Below are 22,435 nucleotides of genomic sequence, written 5' to 3' on the forward strand. Positions count from 1 at the left end.
CTCCCTCCCTCTCAAACGCTGATCTAGGGTATCCTTGACGTCAAAGGAAGGCTCCTCTTGAAATGCCAAGTACTCGAGTTCTATTTCTTCTTCTTATTCTCTCTCCATACTTTTACGCAAACTTGCAATTCTTTCTCGGATATTTTCTCTTAAATTTGTCTGATCATTTTTACGAATACACAAGGCGTTTCCAGCTGAGGGGTTTTCTTCGTTTCTGAAACGTTTTACTCTGAGATCTGTTCAGGTTGTAATTTCGTGAGTGCCTCTTTCTTTTTAACGAAATTAATTAGCATTTTTGTGTTGAGATTTGATGTTTTCCCGGCCGTCATCTGGGCTAATACGCCACGTAGTTTGGTAGATATCGACCGACGTTTCAGAGGCGCGAACTGCCTCCGTCAATTAATTATTAATGCAGGTGGTACTTATAGTTACCACTCCATGCAACCTCTTGATCCCTGAGCGTGATGTGGGATCCATATTAAAAGAAAATACATTGGAATTGTATGTGGGAATTTGTTTGAAGAATATACAGGGTGTCCCAAAAGTATATATGAATATTATAATACGCAGTTTTAATCTTATGTGTATAGCAACTTTTGGGACACTCTGTATATGCGTACACGCAGACACACACATAAATACACATTACTCTATGTTTATCTTTAGCCTCTGCATCACAGCACATTGCACTTTTTAGATAACGGGCAGAAGTATTATGAAGTGGACCGCCAAAACCCCTAGGAACTTATGAAGTGGCCCAAGGAGGGGGGAGTTTGGGGAACACTGTTTTAGAGGAGTGACGTTTATCGGTGAACTGAACGCGTCTGCATTTGTGTCTTCTCGTAAAATGTGGTGTGGTGGAGACGCGAATGTTAATTTTGATAGGGGAACATTAAAGATGGGGGCCCTCCGCTTTAATCTCGTAATACTGCGTGACGAATAGTTTTAATTTTCGTCTGTGCGGTCTCTTAATAGCCTTCACAAGTCGCTCTTAATTGCCTCCCCCGCCCGTACCATCGATGATGACGAAGGTCGAGCACTTGGAAAAAGTCTGCAGGCGATTTTCAACTGTTAACACAGCGTTCGAGAGTCTTTTAATAGTTCCGTCAGTCAAGTTCACGAACCTTCGCTGCCCTTTTTACTCCGTTGTTTCATTGGATGGGGGGGAGGGAGGCTCAGACTGCATTTCATCTTGTAATTAACCAAAAAATGCGTTTGATTCTTAATGATTGTAGAATGAAGAATACTAGGAAAGGCATCTACAGGAATTTTTCGTTTCTGTTCTTTAGTTTTATTTATTTTGTTTTCTGTTTTATAAAGTATTACAGATAAGCTATTAGTTGCTTAGGCAGTCTAAAAATTTGCCGTCGTTTATGGAAGAGCCCGCCAATGGACCATATCCGTGACCAGTTATGTCCGGTCCCACTATCAGATTCCATTTCTTCGAGATCCATTTTAATATTATGATTTCCCAGTGTAAATTATCGCAAGTAGAATTTGAGGCTCTGAAGGCGGCGAGTACGAAGATGACTGTCTTCTGAGTTGTAGCGCCGTGTATCTGGTAGAGAAGTTTCTGTTTTGAAGTCTTTTATATGTATTGTCAGCGTCTTTCTACTGTATCTGAGTGCTTGCGTATCCCAGGCTCTGGCACAATAGACCGTTCTCGTAATCGGAAAACATTATGCACGGCAGTGTCTCGCAGTCTTTCACGGTTGACAGCCGTCATCGACGTGAACGAGGTCACGGCGTGTTTCACTTGCCTCTAATTGAGGACCATTCAGAGTGCGGACTGCGTCTGGAAGAGTCCTTGAGAACCCAGTAGTTGCTTATCTAGTCAAAAGATCCCCTGCGTATTTTTTGGGGGGCCGTAAGTTTCACTATCGTGTTCGTAGCAAATCGCCTCTGGGCCCTTTCCTCAGCTGAATTTATCCAGTGTACACCCCTGCAATCCTATTTATTTAAGATCCATCGTATCCTGTCTGTTTTTATTTATTCTTTCCTTGATCGTCCTGATAATATTTATTGAAGTGTACAGATTATGGAGCTCGTCTTCTCCGTTGCAAATTCTCCCCTCGTCACTCTGTTCTTAACACAAGCCTCAATTTGGTAACGAAGTTTCTCGTTTATAAATTTATAATTATAATTTTTTTTTATATCTCAGCCTTCATTTCTTTAATGCCTTCTCGCAACTGAAAGCTATAAAAAAAATCACCTTTTTCCTTTGCCGTGTTTGTCATTCCAAATGTAATAATTCGAAGCAGCACCCCTGCAATCCTATTTATTTAAGATCCATCGTATCCTGTCTGTTTTTATTTATTCTTTCCTTGATCGTCCTGATAATATTTATTGAAGTGTACAGATTATGGAGCTCGTCTTCTCCGTTGCAAATTCTCCCCTCGTCACTCTGTTCTTAACACAAGCCTCAATTTGGTAACGAAGTTTCTCGTTTATAAATTTATAATTATAATTTTTTTTTATATCTCAGCCTTCATTTCTTTAATGCCTTCTCGCAACTGAAAGCTATAAAAAAAATCACCTCTTTGCTTTGCCGTGTTTGTCATTCCAAATGTAATAATTCGAAGCAGCAGAACGGATTTTAATTAAAATTTGTGTTGGGGGGGGGGGGGGGGAGATTTCCTAAAATTTATTTGGCACATTTCAATTTTGGTCAAAATCTTGCAACGGTAAAGGGCACTTCGCGTGTTTCTGGTTGGGGAATCCCCGACCAGCCGCGCTACCACGTGGGCGTATGACCCCCCACCCCCAGTGGGGGGAGGGTGACTTTTCCGTGATGACGTGTTCGCACCCACACTCACAAGCGACGGATACCGCCCCAGACAGGTCTCTCGGAACTTGAGCTATTCACGAACGGAAAGGTCAGAGATGCTGGGCGACCACCGTAATTGTTTGCGCAGTGCGTACATTTCCCAACTTCTTAAATGTTACACTGGGTCCTTGTTCACAGCAAAGCGTATTTATTAATGCCCCCCCCCCACTAGTTGTTAATTGCCGGTCGCAACAGCACACAAATGCAAATGATTTTTTAATTAACTTTATTTGTTACCGTTTTAATTAACAGTTGCCGCTGTCACGTGCGTTTCTCGACGCACAGCGTGTGTGTGAAGTCTCTGATTAGTTCCCAGCTGCAATGTTTATTAATTACCGATCTGAACATCATAGAGGTCGATACATTTGTACCGTCGAATTGATTAATTATGATTTTTGTGTTCTATACCTACATATTCAGAACATTCGCGATTTTAATTGTAAAATCGAAAAGCGAACATTTCTCTGATGGTTTTCGAGTCGGCGGAATATGTCATCAGGGGTGTACAAGAGAATCAGTAAGTGCTGGAAAGTAATAATCTGAATAAGGTACTAATTTATGCTGTTCCAAGTTAATTTGATGCACAATAACGCAGGAATTATTCCTTCAGGTCAATAAATAAATTGATATATAAGTTAATATACTGGACATTCATACATCAAGCCTGGGAATTCGCCTAGGATTGGGGACACAAGAATGCATAAAGAATTTTGGTATGAAAATTTCTTGGGACGCTGCCATTTTTCAGGCCGAGGAGATGAGTAGATAACATTAAGAAGAATCTTAAGCGAGTTGTGTGGATAAGAGGTGGGTGAACTATCTCAGGTCATGTCCAGTGGCGGTTTTTGGGGACCCATTTGTTCTTCATATCGGATATGAAATCAGAGGCGTTGTGTTTGCCGTGTTTCATGACTCCAGCTTATCTGACAGAAAGAATGTGGGGGCGTTAGGTGGGAACTGCCCATTTTTTTTAAATCTGGCGTATGCAGATGTTTACTTTTTTAATTGCGATTTTTTTTTAATCCAGCGGAGAAGTGTCAAAGATTTCGTGAGACTCGTACCACGAAGATTGGACGAATTTTGAAATAGTCGACGGCCTCCCAGGTGACAAAACGGTCGGAACGAAAAGCAGGAAGAATTATCGTTGTGCTCCCAGCTGACCCTTGAAAAATTTTGGCATTTGAATCATTCGGCGGTACTCGGCCAGAATTTCCTCGAAGTCGCCAAAAGTGTGTTACTCTCTCCTTCCTTGCAGGTGAAGGTGGGCCAGAGAGCCACAGATGTTGTGGGGTCGGATCTGAATAGTGCAGGACCATCCTGTTGCAATCGATATAACAGTCTCTCGTAGCCTTGCCCTAGCTGCTGGCTGGGGCTGTCCCCCGTTGCGTGTGCACCCCCACCCCCACCCCCCGGACCCACTCCTTTCCCGTTATCAAATTGCGTGGGTGGATGGATTGTGGCGTAGTGTGACGTCATGCAGTCTGATGCTCAACCGTGACGTAGTTGGGGAGTCCCTCCTTGAATCTCTCCAAACCCCCCACTCCCCTTACGTCGGTTCCAAGGCTTCCACCCACAGACAGGACTTCATTGAGTTTGCAAGGCACTTGGGTGGGGATGAAGATGTAATTTTTATCTTTATGATTCTTCATTTATTTCTCTCAGAATATTACATTTCTCAGAAGCATCATCTCATGAGAAATGAGAGCGCTGTTGAAACTGGGCAAAATTCTTAATGTCGATGTGATGCCAAGTTGTAACGACACCCTTCCTACAAATTAGACTATTTCATAAAATTATCTGTTGTATCTTTCATAATAGTTTGTGATAACAGATACATTACTTATGTTATAATACATGTTTTCATTATGAACTTCCTCTATGACGTGATGGAAGTTTTCTTAACGCTGGATTTTTGAGAATGCATCTGCATGTGTACGATATGCATTAAGGGAATTTGTGCGGTAAGGAATTATTTTTTAGTCTCTTTGACTTGAATCTGAAACCACTAACGACCACACTAATCAGAAACCTTTTTAAATCCCTTCTTTAACAGCTTTAGTTTGATTGTGCAGACTTTTGTAACGCATGGCCAATCCCGTTCAAAATGAAATTTGAAAAAAAAAATATAAACGTTCTGTTGAAGGCACTCGTTACAAATTATTATATCTCATAATACTAATTCACGACTCGATGTGTACGTGCTTATTTATTCCTGTAGTTGCTGTCACACATTTCTGTAACCAGCACATGCCATGGGCGTGAATATGCTGGTGGTGTTATGTCAATCATTAATTTATGGAATTTCCGCAGATCGTGCTGTATGTCATTTAACCCTTTGAAGCCTGTGAGGTTCATCAAAATAATATTTAATAATTCAGTCTATATCACAAATGAAACACAACACTTCACCATTACAAACTGGTTGATGCTGTTTAAGGAACCAATGACTGTGTACTGTGAGAAAAATAAAGAAAAACCTGGATAATGTAAAAATCTTAAAACATTGCATACCGTGTAGTGTATTAGAATATAAAATAAGCAAACAAACAAACAAACAAACTATTAACATTAATTCATTTAATCAAAATGATTAAATGAATTAATTTCCCTGTTGCCACTGATGATGACCTCTTGAGGTTTAAACGCATATGACACTAGTGTCTTTTTTATAGTGTTAATAGTTTGTTTGTTTGTTTATTTTATATTCTAGATAATGTACTTTCCTCTTTTCAGATCCTAGTTTTGTATCTGTTTGGACAAATGAATACAGCAGTAGATACAGTTGTGCTGAAGATAATCGCTTGTTTCTTCTTTCTCGTTTACCAAATTCATCATTTCCGTCATTGGTCACCTGTGATAATTCATGTTTGAAGCTGTGTCAGATTCGAATATGAGAATTGCCTGTTGTGTGGGGAAACATCAACTAAAATTTCATATGCATTTTTCATCTGCGTGCCTTTTAAATAGAAGCAGTGCAGATCATTAGAATGTGTTGTTCGTACATTGATTATGTGATGTTTTTATGTTTAATTATTGTATCTGTTTGTTTCAGAGGTCAAACAGGAGTTGGAGGATTTAATGGCTGATATTAAAAAAACTGCCAACAAAGTCCGTGCCAAATTAAAGGGTACGTTTTAAATTACCACTTTCTTAATAAAATCGCGTTGAATGTAGTCAAGTCTCGGATCCAAATTGACATGCATGAAACAACATTAAAGAGCTTGCAAATGTATGCTTTATTTGAAAATGACTAGGTCGATGTTCAGCTTTCTGGGATATTTACTGAAAAATTGGGACATTTTCAAAATTTGATATGGCCTGTCCCTAAAAGATGAAGTTATGCATTAAATTTCAGGCATGAAATTTTAAGGACAGGAACAACCTTTTGAGGCACCAGTAAACTTCTTCCAGACTGCACAGTGCAACAACCCAGTAAACAACCATCTTTGAGTTTTATTTTATTTCAGAGGTGTTTGTATTAGAAATGTTTAAGTCATAAGATTTCACTCATGTAGTTTTATTAATTTTGTCGTGTGTCTTGGTTACAGTCATAGAACAAGCCGTAGAACAAGAGGAACAATCAAATAAATCCTCGGCTGATCTGAGGATACGGAAAACACAACATTCTACGTTGTCACGGAAATTTGTTGAGGTGATGACCGAGTATAATCGGACACAGACCGATTATAGGGAGCGATGTAAGGGGCGGATACAGAGGCAACTTGAGATTAGTAAGTACAATATTCCATTCGTTTTGCTACTGGTACAACGAAGTGATAACCCTTAAGTTTAACTTTTAGATTTTTTTTAAATTTAGTCCAGTTATTTCCAATGTTAAAATACTTTTCTGTCATGCTGTTAAGAATATAAGCATGAAATATAGATACTTAAAGAAATCTGTTCGGTTTCTCCGTGTTCTAGTATAGTTCACGATGATTATCAGTATTTATTTTAAAGCCATTTTATGGACAACATTTGGAACTACTTCAGCAGCTGTTCACTGTAGATGCTGTCATTAATTTAAAATGTTGAGAACTAAATCTTTTCATTTTCATTTCATCAGGATGATTGTAGTGTTTTCCAGTGGCCAGTATATTAATCACAGCTGTGCTTAATTGAAGAAATAGGTATTACTAATTGGAGTTCTGAGTTTTTATAGATAACCAATGCGTCTGTGATTACCTGCAGATTGGTGAAACACACTGTCACTTATCAGCATAAACACCATGAACGGAATATGACTGCATTTTACGCCTTTTTTTGTTACTGTAAAATAAAGAATTCAACTCATAAAACAATTTATAAACATCTAAACACAGGACAAATTAAAAATTTCCTTGAACGTGTGTGTAATTTATGTTACCATTGTGTGTGACATAGTACAATTTTTTTATTCTAGAAATGGTTGATATAAAACCAGCCCCATAAATGAAAATTACTTATGTGGACATCTGCCGTGTGGTCCCAAAGCTTAGAGTTCTAGTTGTGAAGAATATCACACATGGAGTAAGTTATATTTAATGGTATATATTAAGATTTTACATAAAAAGGCCCCTTTTGTGTTTTCAGCTGGTAGAACGACAACCAATGAAGAATTAGAAGAAATGCTAGAGCAAGGTAACCCAGCAGTATTCACGCAAGGGGTGAGCTCAACATGTCATTAATTTTGTTAATACAAAAATACGGTAGATACTGATTTTTAAAATCTTGTTACCTGACACAAATTGATGTGCTTGTTACCATGCAGCAATGGACTGCGAAGTGTTATATGTTTAAATATACTATCTGACGAAATTATTGGCCATTTTAGACTTCTCAGTGTTTGTAGCAAAATGTACAAATATGCATATTTTACCCCAGTAATTATTGTTTTTTGGGTTTAATTTATGTAGCCTTAATATTGACAATGTGGTTACAGATAATAATGGAAACGCAACAAGCAAGACAGACGCTAGCAGATATCGAAGCAAGACATGCTGATATAATTAAATTAGAAAATTCCATTCGGGAATTACACGACATGTTCATGGATATGGCAATGCTAGTAGAAAACCAGGTAAGAGGAGCTGTCCAGTTTTTGCTTTGAGTTTCTGTAGAAATTATAGTCCTCAAACTCCAGCTTTAATTCAGAAAATACAGTGTGATCACACATGAAAAGGTGTCATTTAAAATTTCTGACTCATCATTTTCACAATATTTTAAATATTAAAAAGTGTGTTTAAATTACCTTTAGATTTTACCTGGATTATATTTTTTGAAAGTAAAAAAAGATACGGCAACATGATGTTTAGACATCATGTATAATTAATGAAGCCTTCTTGAGCTTTCAGCCATGTGAGTTTGGGGTTAGTAGTTGAACTGATAATATAATATTAATTTTATTCTTATCAATCTAGATGACTTTATTTCATTCAGTCAATGTGAAGGCTTCAAATTTTATATTATATTGTAATATGATCAGTGCTAACGGTATGATGACAATTGCTAGACATATGTTTGTGTATGAATCAAGATGGCAGCCACTTATTTATAGGCCATAGAACTGCACGCAGTGTTACATTTCTGACTAAGGTGTTTGATCTCTAGGATAGCTTAGCTATTTCTTGTCAGGTATTCAGAAAATATTAAAAAATTAAACTCGAGCTGGTTGCTGTTTTTAAATAACATAAAATAATGGGAATTCACGTGTAGAATATTTTTGTCTGATTTAGTATAATTTTTGTTTATACACATCAAGTCCCTAGTTGGTATTTATCACCGTAGTTCATTTATCACAGAACGTTACGTAAAATAAGTTTATAAGGTAGTTGTATTTTTTTTCTTTCTTTTCCGTATCCAATTCCAGTGAAGTTAGGATTTGTAGAAAATATATGTATTTTGTATTTTTGTTATGTCATACTCTGATGCTTGAAGGGTTTTTATTAGCTATTTATACAAAGTTTTTTCTTCTTTTTTTAAAAAAATAATGCAAGTTGATCTGACGCGTTCATAGGTCACTAGACATTTGAGTTATAAATCCATTTCTACGCTTTGAATATGATATATGTGTATAATGGAGAATGTAGAGACACCTCTTATATTACCTGTTTCCTCGGATTATGAAAACAAATCGTCATTAATATGCATAACATTCGGTTTCTGTTGGTATTGTGACTACTGTTCAGACACTCACATCGAGGAATACTTGAAAGCACAGTCCACGCAATGCATCTATAAGATCAGGTGTAAAAAGATGTGTTTAGGAAGGTCTTAAATTTGTCTTAAGTGGTCCAGCAAAACAGGACCTACATTTGAAAGATGCCTTAAATGTTGTTTCAGATTGAATCGCTAACATCCAACTTGCTGTGATTTAATCTTGGGGCTTTGTACATTAAGGGAGCCGTAATATGTTCTAGTACACAGAGCAAAGGAGAGCCATTTAGATTTTACTTTTAGGCAATGCTTAGGATTATGAAAAATTTGCATGTTCATTATATTTATTTTTCCTGTTGTCTTTTGTGTGACGTTTTTCTTTGCATAATGAGTACAATTTTGTGAGGAGTTATGCTCACATACACTCATAAACTAAAATTGTGCAAATTCTATTTGGTTTGATATAGAGTTAATTTCAAATTATTCTAGTTAGTGTGTAGTATATTCATAACAGGACTTAAAAAGGTGCAGACTGATGTTTTCTTGCGTGAGTACATTAACATCTTGACTTCATACTGCATCAGTTTTTAAAGGCAGTTAATATTCTTGCATGACAAAAGTTACTGAAATTCTTTTGCTGAACGTGGGACTGCATGTAAGGCCATCTTTTGAATGTAGCTTATGATTGTAAAAGTTGTTCCATTTTGATAATAGAATCTAGTTAAAATCAACTTGTAGATTTGAGAGACAATATGTATGTCTGTTCGTAAAGAAATCTCAGTGCACAGTTCTTCTGACGGAATCCCAAGAGTTCTAGCTTAATTGTTACACTTCTGCGTCTGGTTTAAGAAATTTAAAAGATGTATACAGAACATATACCATATATTTGTGTATGGTATGGATTGAATGTGAAGTTTTCTTGTCATCAATAACTCAGCGGTAAATATCGTGAGTTTCTCGTTGTGATGGGGTGTGACTGTGTTTCTGTGGAACTGGGCCACTAACAGGCCCATTGCCCACCACCCATATGATGCGCGACTGAATATGGAGCAGCAGTGGAATGATATTAGCAGCGGAAAACTGAAAGACTCAGATAAATCTGCCCCAGTGCCACTTTGTCCACCATAAATCACACGTGGACTGACCTGGGCGTGAATCCAGGCTTTCACAGTATGAAGCTGACCACTATCTGCCTGCGCTATGGCGTGGCAGACTGTTCATGGTTAGTTTAGACTTTCCATGTTTCAATTTAAGAGGCTTTTTCTTTTGTGACAAGAGTTTACTTTGTATATAAGAGGTGCTAATTTAATTCTCCCCTATACAGATATTGCTTTGGTTTCAGGTTCCTAGTACATTGTAGCCTTGAAATCTGTGTCAGTTGTTAGTTCTACACACCTTTTTCATTTATTGGAATGTCCTAACCATTTAATTTTATACTCTGCTTTTGTATACGTCCTATACTCATATAATAACTTTACATTATTTCTTTTAGCTCATGTAATTTGTCTTTCATCGTACAATATTGATGTGTAGGTGGTGAAGTACTTTTATGCTGTAGTAAGCTCTATAAGTATACTGCAAAACTACTTGTATTTACTGTCAAAAACTTTTCTTTCTCACATCAAAAAGAAAATCTCATTTCTTAATTTTTTACTTTTACAGTGTGTGTATTCTTTACCACTGATTTACTGCAACTTTATATTTGTGAACTGTTGTTTTAATACATTCAGACTTACTTTTCTTTTAAGGCTTTCATGTCAGTCTGAACACAGTCGTATGGTAATATTGCATGATACTTGGCTTTCTTTTTAAGCATGGGTGCATATGAACTGTTCTAATTCCTCTTCTTCTAACTAACAGTAAGGGTTTGTCCCGTTTTGTTCTCTCTCTCTTTTTTTGCTGGGTCTGTCCATTGTAGGGGGAAATGATAGATCGTATCGAGTATCACGTAGAACATGCAGTGGACTATGTCCAGACCGCCACACAAGATACCAAGAAGGCACTCAAGTATCAGAGTAAAGCTAGGCGGGTAAGTCAAACTACTAAGTAATCTTAGATTTTTGTGCACCTGAGTGTACATAGCTAATCATATTTATTCTTTTTCCCCCCCATCATTTTTTTTTATTATATTCCTGATACCAATAAACCAATATCCTCTAATTATTTTCCTCTCTTGCTGCTTCCACTATTGGCCTTTTCTCTTAATGTATTCCTCACAATGATTTTTCTTTGTAACATCCATATATTTAATTTATCCTCTTAACTCATACCTGATTGCACCAAACAACCTCGTGGCTTTTGGTGGTGCGACTATTTTAACATTTTATCTCCTAAACACTATGCATTCACTTTTGCTCTGTCGTAACTTTTCTTTGTAACACCGTGTCTGTGATGGTGTTGGTGCCTTTGTCATTTTCTGTGCTGATTATGTTGTAACATGGGTTTATAATTTTAATCTGTCTTGTAACTGATATAAACTATGTACCTTAAATTCTTCCAACTTGTGTGCCTGCTCTTGTATACATATGTGGTGTTTGTATTTTGATATTGATGTGTGGATTTTGCGTGATTTACTGGTGTCAATGTTTGTGACTTTGGAATGTCTTAATTTTGGTGGTTGCACTTTCTAACACACTTGCTATTTATGTTATAACGTCGTTACCACCCATAACTTTGAGACTCCCACTTTTCTCCTTATTATGACATAACTTCACTTTCCAATCCTTTTAATCCTCTCTCGTCATCTCGTGTCGCTAACGTCGCCCATATACTGGCTCTGCTCTTGGAGCATTGCCCAGGGTGAGTTGGTTGACAGGATCGAATACCACGTAGCATCATCGGGGGATGCTGTAGTAGCTGCTCGTGGAAATCTCATTATAGCTGAAGACTACCGACACAAGGCTCGCAAGGTAATGTGTGAAGATGGTGGTGATAAAACGGTGTCAGTATTGCATGACTTATTGTAACTATGGGATCACAGTCATTGACCAGTAGCTTCAGATGTGACATTGCTATCTTAACGCTTTTCCATGTCCAGCATAGTAGGAAGTGCAGCTGTACTTAATGTTCTGTAACGTTATGTGCAAAGAACATTTAAATGAGTTAGTCAGATAGCTACAGGATAAAGTAGATTTATGTGATCTGGCAAAGGGTTAAGATTTATAATTCTCTAAAATAGCACTGAAGGCAACTGAATTTTATTAAGATGAACGTTCAAAGAGTCATTAATCTGTACAGAATTACAAAGAAAATTTATATTAAATAGCATAAATGAAAAAGTAGAATGAGTAGTTCACGTAATGGCATGATTTATGTTGAAATAGTAGAAGTTTGGAATTCAAATATACTTTAGCTTGTTAGTGTATTTTGTCGTAATGTCAATTAATTCTTTATTAGTAGCCTCATTTTGTGTGGTGGAAACCCATTCTGCTGTCAACATGTTGGGCATGTTATCTGCATTTTAGAGCACATACATTGCTAGAGATTATTAGTTTAGAAAGTCATTGAACATCTCTAATGTGTACTGATATTAACGTGAGGTTTATCTGTTCACTGACTGTATCACCTTTTTTTCCTTTGTAGTAGTAACATAGAAGAAGAAAGGCATTACGTGCATATTGCTTTTCAGAACTTGCAGAATAAATATCTCCCTCTGGATTTACAAACAAGGACAGGGGACCACATTTATTATTATTCAAGGAAAATGCAACATTATTTTGAGCAAGGGTAACACAGTCAGTAGTGTCTGACTACAGATTGAATGATCAGGGTAGGATCATCACCAAGGGTAAAGGGTTTTTCTTCTAACCTATGCATTCAGACTGGCCCTGGGGCCCAATGTGCTTCCTTCTATCCAGTAGGTACCATGGGCCCTTTCCCAGGGGTAAAGCACATCTAGGACATGATGCTGACCACTCAGCCCCATCTAGTTCGGAGGTCAAGTATGAATAGAAGCTGTAACTCCTCTTTTCTCAGTTGCCTCCATGGCATTATTTTATTTTGTGACTTCTAATGAATCCATGCCCATTCATTGTTTTTATATTATGTCAGTTTCAAAACCAGATACAAGAATGAAATATTCTGTTGCCCTGGAGCCTGAGAAAACAATTTATTTCTCTAAATGTGGCCCATTTATATAAACAGTTTTGTTTGTTAGGTGTTAATTATGAACAGAGTAGCCCATTTCTATAAACCGTTTTAATGTAATATTCACGTTGATAAGCATATTGTCGCAAGACCCCCTCCCCTGCTGCAACCGACAGCTGGCCTGGTGTTACGTCTCCATTTTATCATCCCCCTAGCGTATGGGCCACCCTTGGTGGCACGTCCTTGTTTCTTCTGTCCGGCTTCTAATTTGTGTCGTCAGGAAGCATAATTTCTACTGTGTCAGAGAAACTGGTGGACAGTTCCAGAACCAACTTTGAGTTCTGGCACTGTTTTTGTCAGAGTTTGAATTCAAGTCAAACAAGAAGTTATTACAAGTGAGACGGTGAGTGTTGAGTGTTGAAGCAATGCATTGTGTATTCTGTGGTTCCAGTGTTGAAATGTGTGAGCAGTAGATACCTGACTAGTGGGGAGCAGTGAACGGTCATACATTTAGTTATATGATTAGTAGCAGCTCAGTGCTGTGTTAGACGCTTGCAAAGTGGTTGTGTGTGATACATGATTGACTGGGAGACAAAAAGAAAAACTAATAGAAGGATAAATATTTCCAGTGGAGTTATTTCGGTGTTTTCCATTACAGTATACAAGGATAATTGTAATTGTAACAGCCGCTGTATTAATGTGCAGTAGATTCATCTTGAGAAAGAATCCACATTGTCATCAGTGATGATGTCACAGTAATAAATAACATTTTTAATAGACACCTAGAAGTTACTTTTGCTGTGGAAATATGTGGTAAATAACATATGTGCAAACGGTAGGCTCCTGATTATCCGAGGGTGGTTTAAGTGGGTTACAGATTAACTACACTCTAGCTTATTTAAATGAAAACTAAAAATTAATTTAGAAAATCTGTTGTAAAAGTTAGAATGTTTAAAAAGAAATAAATAAATACAACATTGACATTATTTACCGTATTAACGTAAATCAGTTGTTGCTAAAACCTGAAGTTTACGACAGTGGAATGTTATTACCAACCATTGGAAACCTTTTTTAAAAACCAATTAGGATGTACTGTATTAATTTTTTTTATATAATTCTTTCTGTTAATAAATCCTTACAAATTTGCATAGTGTATATCTGTAAATAAACTTTTTTTTTACATGTGCATGTTTTCTTTAATTTTTATGGATTCTCTGGGGTTTTAATTATCTGGGAAAACATATTCCAACCAATTTAGATAATCAGGAGTCTGCTGTAATAAGAACTATTTTGTTTCAGTACTGTGGTGACACATTATAAAATGTACTAGAATAGGAGAGAGAATAACATTCCATGGCATGAATTTATTTTCATTGCTTGTATTTTTTTTTTGTGGTCTCCATTAATATGTGCATGTGCAGTATTGCTGTTGCTGTTTGTAAGTGTCTGAACATTCTTTTGCTCACAAATTATTTTCTGTTTCAGTATTACATCTCCCAACTTTTTATCCTGCGCTTTTAAAGTTTAGTTTCACATTGCTAACAAATATTGCTTTTTTTAACAAAACAGGCTTTAACTTCTTTTTCTGTGTATATTCTTATACTGTAAGTATAACTTTTTTTGTCATAGTAAAGACAAATTTTCATTAAAATACTGACAGAATATTATATTTTCACACATATATATAAAGGAATTCTTTATGTGAAGCAATTTTGAATTTTTGTTAAATATTACATTTTAAATTGTTCTATACTTAGTTGTCAATTTTCAGATATTAATTAAATTTATTCTGTAATTAATTTTCAAATATGAGCATTAGTTATTTAATGCCGTGTAAACTGTCTCTTAATTTGTCTTTCTTTATGTGTCATGATTTTAAGTTTTCCTTTTTTCTTTTTGTTCACAGAAAAAAATCCTCATCATAATCTGCCTGTTAATAGTCCTAGCCATTTTAATTATTGTTTTGGCTGTGACGTTATAATTGTTTGGTGAATGCCCCGCATTGGTTATAGCCTAAGACATACCTAGAGGTAACCCCTCACCATCTCCAGATTATGATTGCTGCAGTGGTTATAATACCATGAATGCTTACGGAAGTAGGGTACTATAATGAGCATTAGTGGTATGTAGTCGTAGATGTACGTCATTTGTACTGGGAAGTTTTCACAAAAACTATGATACAAGATTTGATTTATGTTCTGTGTAGCTTATAAAAAGTTTATAAGGAAGCTGTGATACCAACTCTTGTCACAGTTGTGATAGTTTCTGTTTGAATGTGAATTGCAGTAGTATTAAATTTCAAAGGACTTCAATAAAATATTCATTTTTATATAATACATACTCCAAATTCCAGTTACTGTATTTATCCAGATACCACTGACCCTCAAATATAACGCATCCCAAATTTTTATCATTTCCTAAGTGGAAAAAAAAAAGAGAATGAAATATGAAAATAAAATTTATTATTTGATTGAAATCGATATTAAAAAACAGAATGTGGTAATAAATACATACAGCACTTTGTTCATTGAATGTAATGTGAACCTGTTATTTGATAAAAAATAAAATTGTTAGAGGTTATTTGAATAAATACAGTATTATTATTGAAAACAGAAAAATCTGTTAAGCCTTTTAGATATTTTATAACTTATCCTTCCTGCATAGGTGCAGTATTGCATCTGGTTATTCCCCGCACGTGAAACTGCCATGCGTACCTCTACTTCATATGTATTCTTTTCCAAGTATTTTTTTAAGTTGGACATGTTTTGAGTGCAAAGCACTGGCCTTCAGATTATATTTTTTGTAGTTTTTTTTTAACTGTTCTGTGCTTGGATAATATCCCAGAAGCATGACAGTGTCAGTAATGGAAGTGAGGGAAACAGTACTGTAGGTTGGTACCAATGTTTAGGAGGAACATATTGCCTCAGGGATGAAGAAGGAGCCAGTATGTTCCTCCAAAGCATTGGTTCCAACCTACAAGTCTGTGTCGCAACACGACCCAGAAAACTGATATGAAAACGTGTCATGAAACAGTTTCCACTGTTCCATTATTAAAGACTTCTGTTTGAACACCCCACTAAAATCAAACCACGTTAATGTCTTAACTCGTGAAGTTATAGAAGTCTGTAAATGTGTCACCAGACAACATCCAACCACAGAAAAATGGGTCCTCCCCAAGTTTGTTGCTGTTTAATCATTATTAAAACAGTAGACATTAGTGCACCCTTAGTTTCATCATACACAAAAATTGTTGGCAGCAACAACAGTACAAGTGACCTTACTTGTACTATTGTTGATAGCAACAACAGTACAAGTGACCTTACTTGTACTATTGTTGATAGCAACAACAGTACAAGTTACCTTGTACTATTGTTGGCAGCAACAACAGTACAAGCGACCTTACTTGTCCTTTTGAAGATGATTTCAAGGAATAATTTGTATGAAGTGTTGATTTCTACCTGTTTTTATTATATTTTTATTATAGTGCTTGACTACCACATAGTAAGAGGTTTGTTTAGAAACTTGTTCTTTCCATAGCTTTTCAGTTGGACAGTTAATATCATTATATGAATTACATTGTGTTTATGTTAGTGAATAAGAAATTGTATGTGTGAATGTCAGATGTATCGTGAGGTGGGTGTCCTTAACGAACTTATTTATTTGTGCAGTAGTTATCATATCGATTGTAAATATTACATACAGTATAATATATTTATATATATCAATTGAAGATATCTGTAATAATGTACATTCCTTATAGCTGAGAAACTTCCCAGGTCAAGTGGATTGTGTTGGCAATACTGTAATGTTGCTTGTTTCTGCACAGTACTTAAATGTGGAGTATGATCTCAAAATGCCTAACTGTACTATTGGAATGAACTTCTTATGTACAGATATGTAACATGAAAAATGGTTACAATTAATGAGACATATAAATCATACGTACAAACAAAAACTGTTTACACTTTGAAAAGACACTTAGTGCCAGACGCCAGTTGAGACGTGGTATACAGTTTAAAGTAAGACTTAATATTTCCATTGTGACCCCAAAGAAAGGGCATGTGACTGTCTCTTAGAAAACAAACTGGAAAACAAAAGCCAGTTTGTGTTTAAATAAGAATCTGAGAGATGAGTTTGCTGTGTAAAATGACCACATTCTTCCTCCTTCCCTTCTGGTTTGTGTTTCTTTTAATAATTCCTTTTTCTATTTTACTATTGTTGGGTTTGAGTCTGTGTCATGAAAAATGTGCTAATTTGCGGTTATTGTCCCATTTTTTATGTAGCAGTTCTCGAATAGTAATACATAATATGTATATTTCAAATGTGTTATATATTCTTTATATATTTTGCTTTCTTATCTTATGAATTTGCTACTAGCATTATTTTAGAAGATTAGTAAGTTGGGCATAAAATGTTATACTAGATGCACCACTGTTCACATCCTATGTTGACCTTCGAAATGTCTTCATTCATTACAAAGTGTTGCAGAAACTTTTGTTTTGTGATAGTGATCCAGAGAATAAGTTGTTTATGAGTATACCATTATTGATAATAATAGCAATGCAATAACAGCCAGTACAATGGAGTTACTGTTTTATACAGTTTGAAGAATGTAATAATTGGTTTAGAATTATGTTTGCAGCATGATAATTTATGTGCGGTGCATGGAGGAGAACAGAAGTGTTTTTATTATTAACAGTTTAATCTGTTGTATAATTGTATCACATACGGGCACAACAGAATAATTTTATAATACCTTTAAAATGGTATGTATACGTATTCTATAAGAGATTTTGAAGTCAGTTTTTTGCTTTGGAGATGGGGGGGGGGGGGGGGCAGCATTAAATTGGAGAACGACTTACATTAAAAACATGTGTTTTGGTTAATGTAATTGCACGAAATAGCCGTCACTGAAAGAAAGTCTGCATCGAGGGATATTGCATGGACCAACCTGATGACTCCACAGCAAGTTTGAATCATAATTACTGCACTCTGTATGATTCGTTTGTTTGGTTAGTTCCTCAAAGTCTGTGATTAGTGATCCTGTAAATAAATCAAAAACATTATTGCTTGATTCATGCAAATATTGAAGTTTTTTATGTTTCATTATGTGTTGTCCTACGTATTTTATTTTTTGTGTTCTGTTTTTAAAAGATGTACAGTTAATTTGCAATTTATTAAACAACACAGACTTTGCATATTATTTTATTTTCTGATGTAAGAGCGTTAATAAAATGCTAACATGAAGTTGTTGAATGTAAGACACTGAACACAACACACAATCACATGCTTCGTTTTGGAATCAGAGTCATTATATACGTTGTATTATTGCGTGTTTTCCGCATATTTCTAGAATACTGAATGATGATTTAAATATATTAGTGTTTTATGTACACCATGCAGAATTGCAGGAACTGAAAAGTATACACACATTTTCCATACATTCTTTGCAAATTTTATATTGTTTATGGTATTTATGTAGACACAAATCAATTTTTTTTTCTTTATTTCATTTTGTGCTGAACTTTTTTTTCTGTGTATGCCATGAAATATTTCATATACAGCACATCAGGAATAAGAAGTATATGAATAATTTTCTCCCCTTTATATGTCATTAAACATTTCAGGCCCAAGACATTGGGAATAGATACATATTTACATACATATGTGTGTACTCCTTGCAATTTGTTTTGTTGATTCGGATGCGCTCATTAATGTATTATACACATCTAAACATCAACATTAACCTTAATTGGAAAATATTAATTTTAAACACAGCATTTAAAGATCTTGGTTAATTTATATATAGAGTATATAACTGATTTTCACAAGAAATGTCTTATCTTCTGTTTTGCCCACAAATATTTGTATTGTTGGCACCCGCAAACAATTAAATTTTGTGTCTTAAGATTTTCAAATGTTGTAAGTTTTAGAAGTCACATAACTGAACAGCATGAATTTGTAGCACTGCTTGATGTTAATAGTTTTACAGTTTGACGATACCCGTTATTAAGAAAGACAGGAATTTGTGATCAAAGCGCTTACATTACACAAGTTAATCTTTTGAATGAGTGGATTTTTTAGTTAAATTTATTCACTGGGTAAAGCTGAATCCCTCACAAAGAAACCAATTGATTTGTTTCAACCTGTATAGCTCACTTAGAGGGCTGTGGTTTTAATTGCATTTCCAAAGAGGAAAGAGCCAATGCTTTTCCAGATATGGTTCAGCTTTTATGCACCCAATCATGCTGATTATTGAGTAGCATTACTGATAATTACTTGAGAGAAAATACATGTTTTTTAATACTTTGAACACCCTCCTCATTTCATAAAATATTTCATTTGCAGGAGACAGAAAAGACTAGTGGTTGCTTCTTTAAAGTAAACTCTGACAGCAGTGTTCAGCACTCAGAGGAAAGCTGACTTATAATTTCCTCCCCTGTAGTAGATTATACCATTTGGAAACACCAAAGAAAATTACTTATATTCAGTCTGTTCTGGTCTCATACTAATAGCACTGAAACGTCTCTGTTTTAAATATCTTAATTGATAAAACATGGTTGTTAAGTGTTCCACAAAATAAAATGAACATTTCCACAATGATTTGTAAATCATGCATTCCTGTCTTTTTTTAAGTAATATGAATTGTCCATGTTCAATATTGTCATGGTTATTTGTATGTAATTTTTGCTTACCTGCAAAATAATCAACAGAAAATGACACAGGTGGAAAGCATGTATTGGTGTATATAAAGCTAAGAAGAGGACTATGCAAAAAGAAAATTCTGTATGTGTTCATAACTCTTATTTCAGTCACAGTCTGAACTAATATTTATGAAGACTGTGTTCTATTATAATATGCTGTTGACTTTTTTCCAAAAAGAGAGTTTTGTGTTTGCAATATTAACATATAAAATTTGGAGCCAATGTAGCTCAGTCGGTATAGCAACTAGGATTTGGGATAGATGACTGGATTTTGATTCCTGGGAAGTGCAGGATTTTTCTCCTTGCCACCGCATCAAGACTGGCTCTGGGTCACACCCACCCTACTGTCAGATTGGTACTGAGGGCTTCCTCACCAGGGATAAAGCAGCTGGAGGCATAAAGATGACCACTGACCTCCATCTAGTATGGATGCTAAGAATGCATGGAGTTGTATCTCCACTCCTTCATGTCTTCATGCCATGGTACTTAATTAAGCACCAGGGACAACTTTACCTTTTACATTTTGATTTAGTTTCTTTCTTCATGTCAATAAAAGGGTCCAGTGAGAGAGAGAGTTGTGTAGGTTTTTTTCATACAGACATATTTGACTTTTGACCTCAGTACTATGATTTTACATACGTGTATTTTATACTAAGTTACGTGAATTTCATGTCTAACAAAAGATATATTAAATATATATTTTGTTGTCATCGTGGTGTTATAGCTCTCACTGGGCCTGTAAGTTGAGTGGTATATTTTTTTTCAGTTAGTCTGTAAGGTAATGGAGCATTCATTTGTTTCTGTATGAGTTAAAAATTGTCTCCCAGCATAGGAATAAACCAACTTCAACCATTTAGCCACAAGGCACTCCTCTATTGACTGCATACAAATGAGGAATCGATGGCCAAGACATACGGAAAAGGTAAAAGACCAAAAGTAGAATTTTGTGATCATTTTCCCAGCCTTGTACCAGGAGGATATAGTAAGTATTCCAGAATTGTCCCTTCTACAGTCTTGAGCAACATGAAAACTAATATTAGAATTAATTATTAAAGGATTTGCTGAAAATATTAGTACAATGAGTGTTTAATTATAACAGCTCTCAAATTTGTGATGTTACTTTTTTTTTAAATCTACAAGGGAATGCTTAGAACCATTCAGTTAAAGATATTTCTTTTCCTACCTGCTACTTAAAAATGTAAAGATCAAAATATACAAAAATATAATTGTATCAATTGTTTTATGTAGTTGTGAAATTTGGTGTCTTACATTAAGAGAGAAACGCAATGGGGTATTTCAGAACAGCTGCTGAGGAGAGTATGTTGACCTTTGATCGATTAAGTTCGAGGAGGATGGTGCATAATGAGATTTGTAATTTGTAATCTATATATTACTAAAATTATACAATCTAAGGATAGCAGGGGCATCATATTTGTGTTAGTCATGTTTGCTGTGTTAGCCTGGCTAATACATTGAAAAATGAGAAGTAAATTTTACTTAAATGTTTCATTGGTACTCCATACACTGGAACACAGCAGAACCGATGAAATAAAATAAGATAACTGTTTTTCCTTTTTAAAAGTGTTATCCATGCTAACACTTTTAACAAGACTGGTCCACGCCTGGAGGATAGAATAGGCAGTGCATGTAGTATGCATGATTTAATCACGCAGTGAATTATATATGTTTAGGAACAAAGTAATTATGTTTCAGAATGTCAGAGTCTGATACAATCTTGTAATTTGTAATTAGCATTACTGTCTCCTACAAAATTCCAGTGTGTTTAGAGTATCACCAAATTGAAGGTAAAAACTCTTTCATTAGATGTTTCGTGTAATCATATACTGTTCTTTGATGTAGCAAATTACTCATGTTGCTAATAAGGTCTTTTTGGATTTTAATCTGCAGAAGAAAATCATGATCATGATCTGCGTCGCCATTCTTGGAGTTATCTTGGCTTCAACAATTGGAGGATACTTCACAATGTGAAGTGATCCATGGTAAGCCCAATTATCACCTGTTCATATTAACTGTAATTGCAGCGATATAAATTATTTGAGAGCTGTTTGAAATCTGAATTTTATCAGTGGTACGGAGTACCTGCACAACTGTCATACTTATCAAGTAGAGGCGTACAATATGACTGTAGCATTCAGAGCATTTGGATTGTTGTGCCTTTCCGTGATGCTCAAAATGGGACTGACCGAACATTCGTAAGTTACTGCCATGCGAAGTTTCACATACTTGGTCAACAGTGTGCAACTGTCTTGAAATTTATAAACCTAATCTTAAAAATTGCTGGTATTTATCTTGGTATTTGATAGATTTTACGATTTATTTCATACATGCTTGTGATTTTTCATTGTATCGTATTTAACATACATACCTGTGGAGATTCACTAGTTATTCTGAGATCAGAAATAGTAATTTATTCTGAAATTAAAATATGAGTATAGATTTTTATTTATTTATAGTCTATTTAATGACACCTATTAGTAGCTCAGACTATGTAGCATCAAATGACAGGATGACAGTGAATAATGAATTGTAAAGGTGTGGTAGGTAGCATTTGTAGCCTAATTCAAGGCACTGTTTTGACGTTCAGTATGAGTGAAAATGTTAGGAATTGCACATTAATAACATTATGGATAAAAAGTTTAAGTTAAAGGGATAAATAGTAAGACCA

General features: G+C 35.4%; 1 protein-coding gene across 5 annotated transcripts in view; it reads left to right on the top strand.

Annotated features, from left to right (window-relative positions):
- Syx1A (Syntaxin 1A) overlaps positions 1–22,435 on the top strand; it is a 58,073-nt gene that overhangs the window by 23,745 nt on the left and 11,893 nt on the right. For 2 of the 5 annotated variants that reach the window (XM_022071816.2, XM_087349037.1), the window contains exons 4-9: positions 5,880–5,954; positions 6,376–6,558; positions 7,397–7,470; positions 7,746–7,883; positions 10,878–10,988; positions 21,658–21,749. In XM_022071816.2, the coding sequence (XP_021927508.1) occupies positions 5,880–5,954; positions 6,376–6,558; positions 7,397–7,470; positions 7,746–7,883; positions 10,878–10,988; positions 21,658–21,738 (662 nt within the window). In that variant the 3' untranslated portion in view covers positions 21,739–21,749. Of the gene's footprint in view, positions 1–5,879; positions 5,955–6,375; positions 6,559–7,396; positions 7,471–7,745; positions 7,884–10,877; positions 10,989–11,757; positions 11,869–14,951; positions 18,244–21,657; positions 21,750–22,435 lie in introns of those variants that run through there. The other 3 variants (XM_022071819.2, XM_022071817.2, XM_087349038.1) reach the window with 3 other exon arrangements.

Source organism: Zootermopsis nevadensis, unplaced genomic scaffold, assembly GCF_977971745.1.
Source record: "Zootermopsis nevadensis isolate Lab colony 2312 unplaced genomic scaffold, Znev_1.0 Znev_ptg000015l, whole genome shotgun sequence".
Lineage (NCBI taxonomy): Eukaryota > Metazoa > Arthropoda > Insecta > Blattodea > Termopsidae > Zootermopsis > Zootermopsis nevadensis.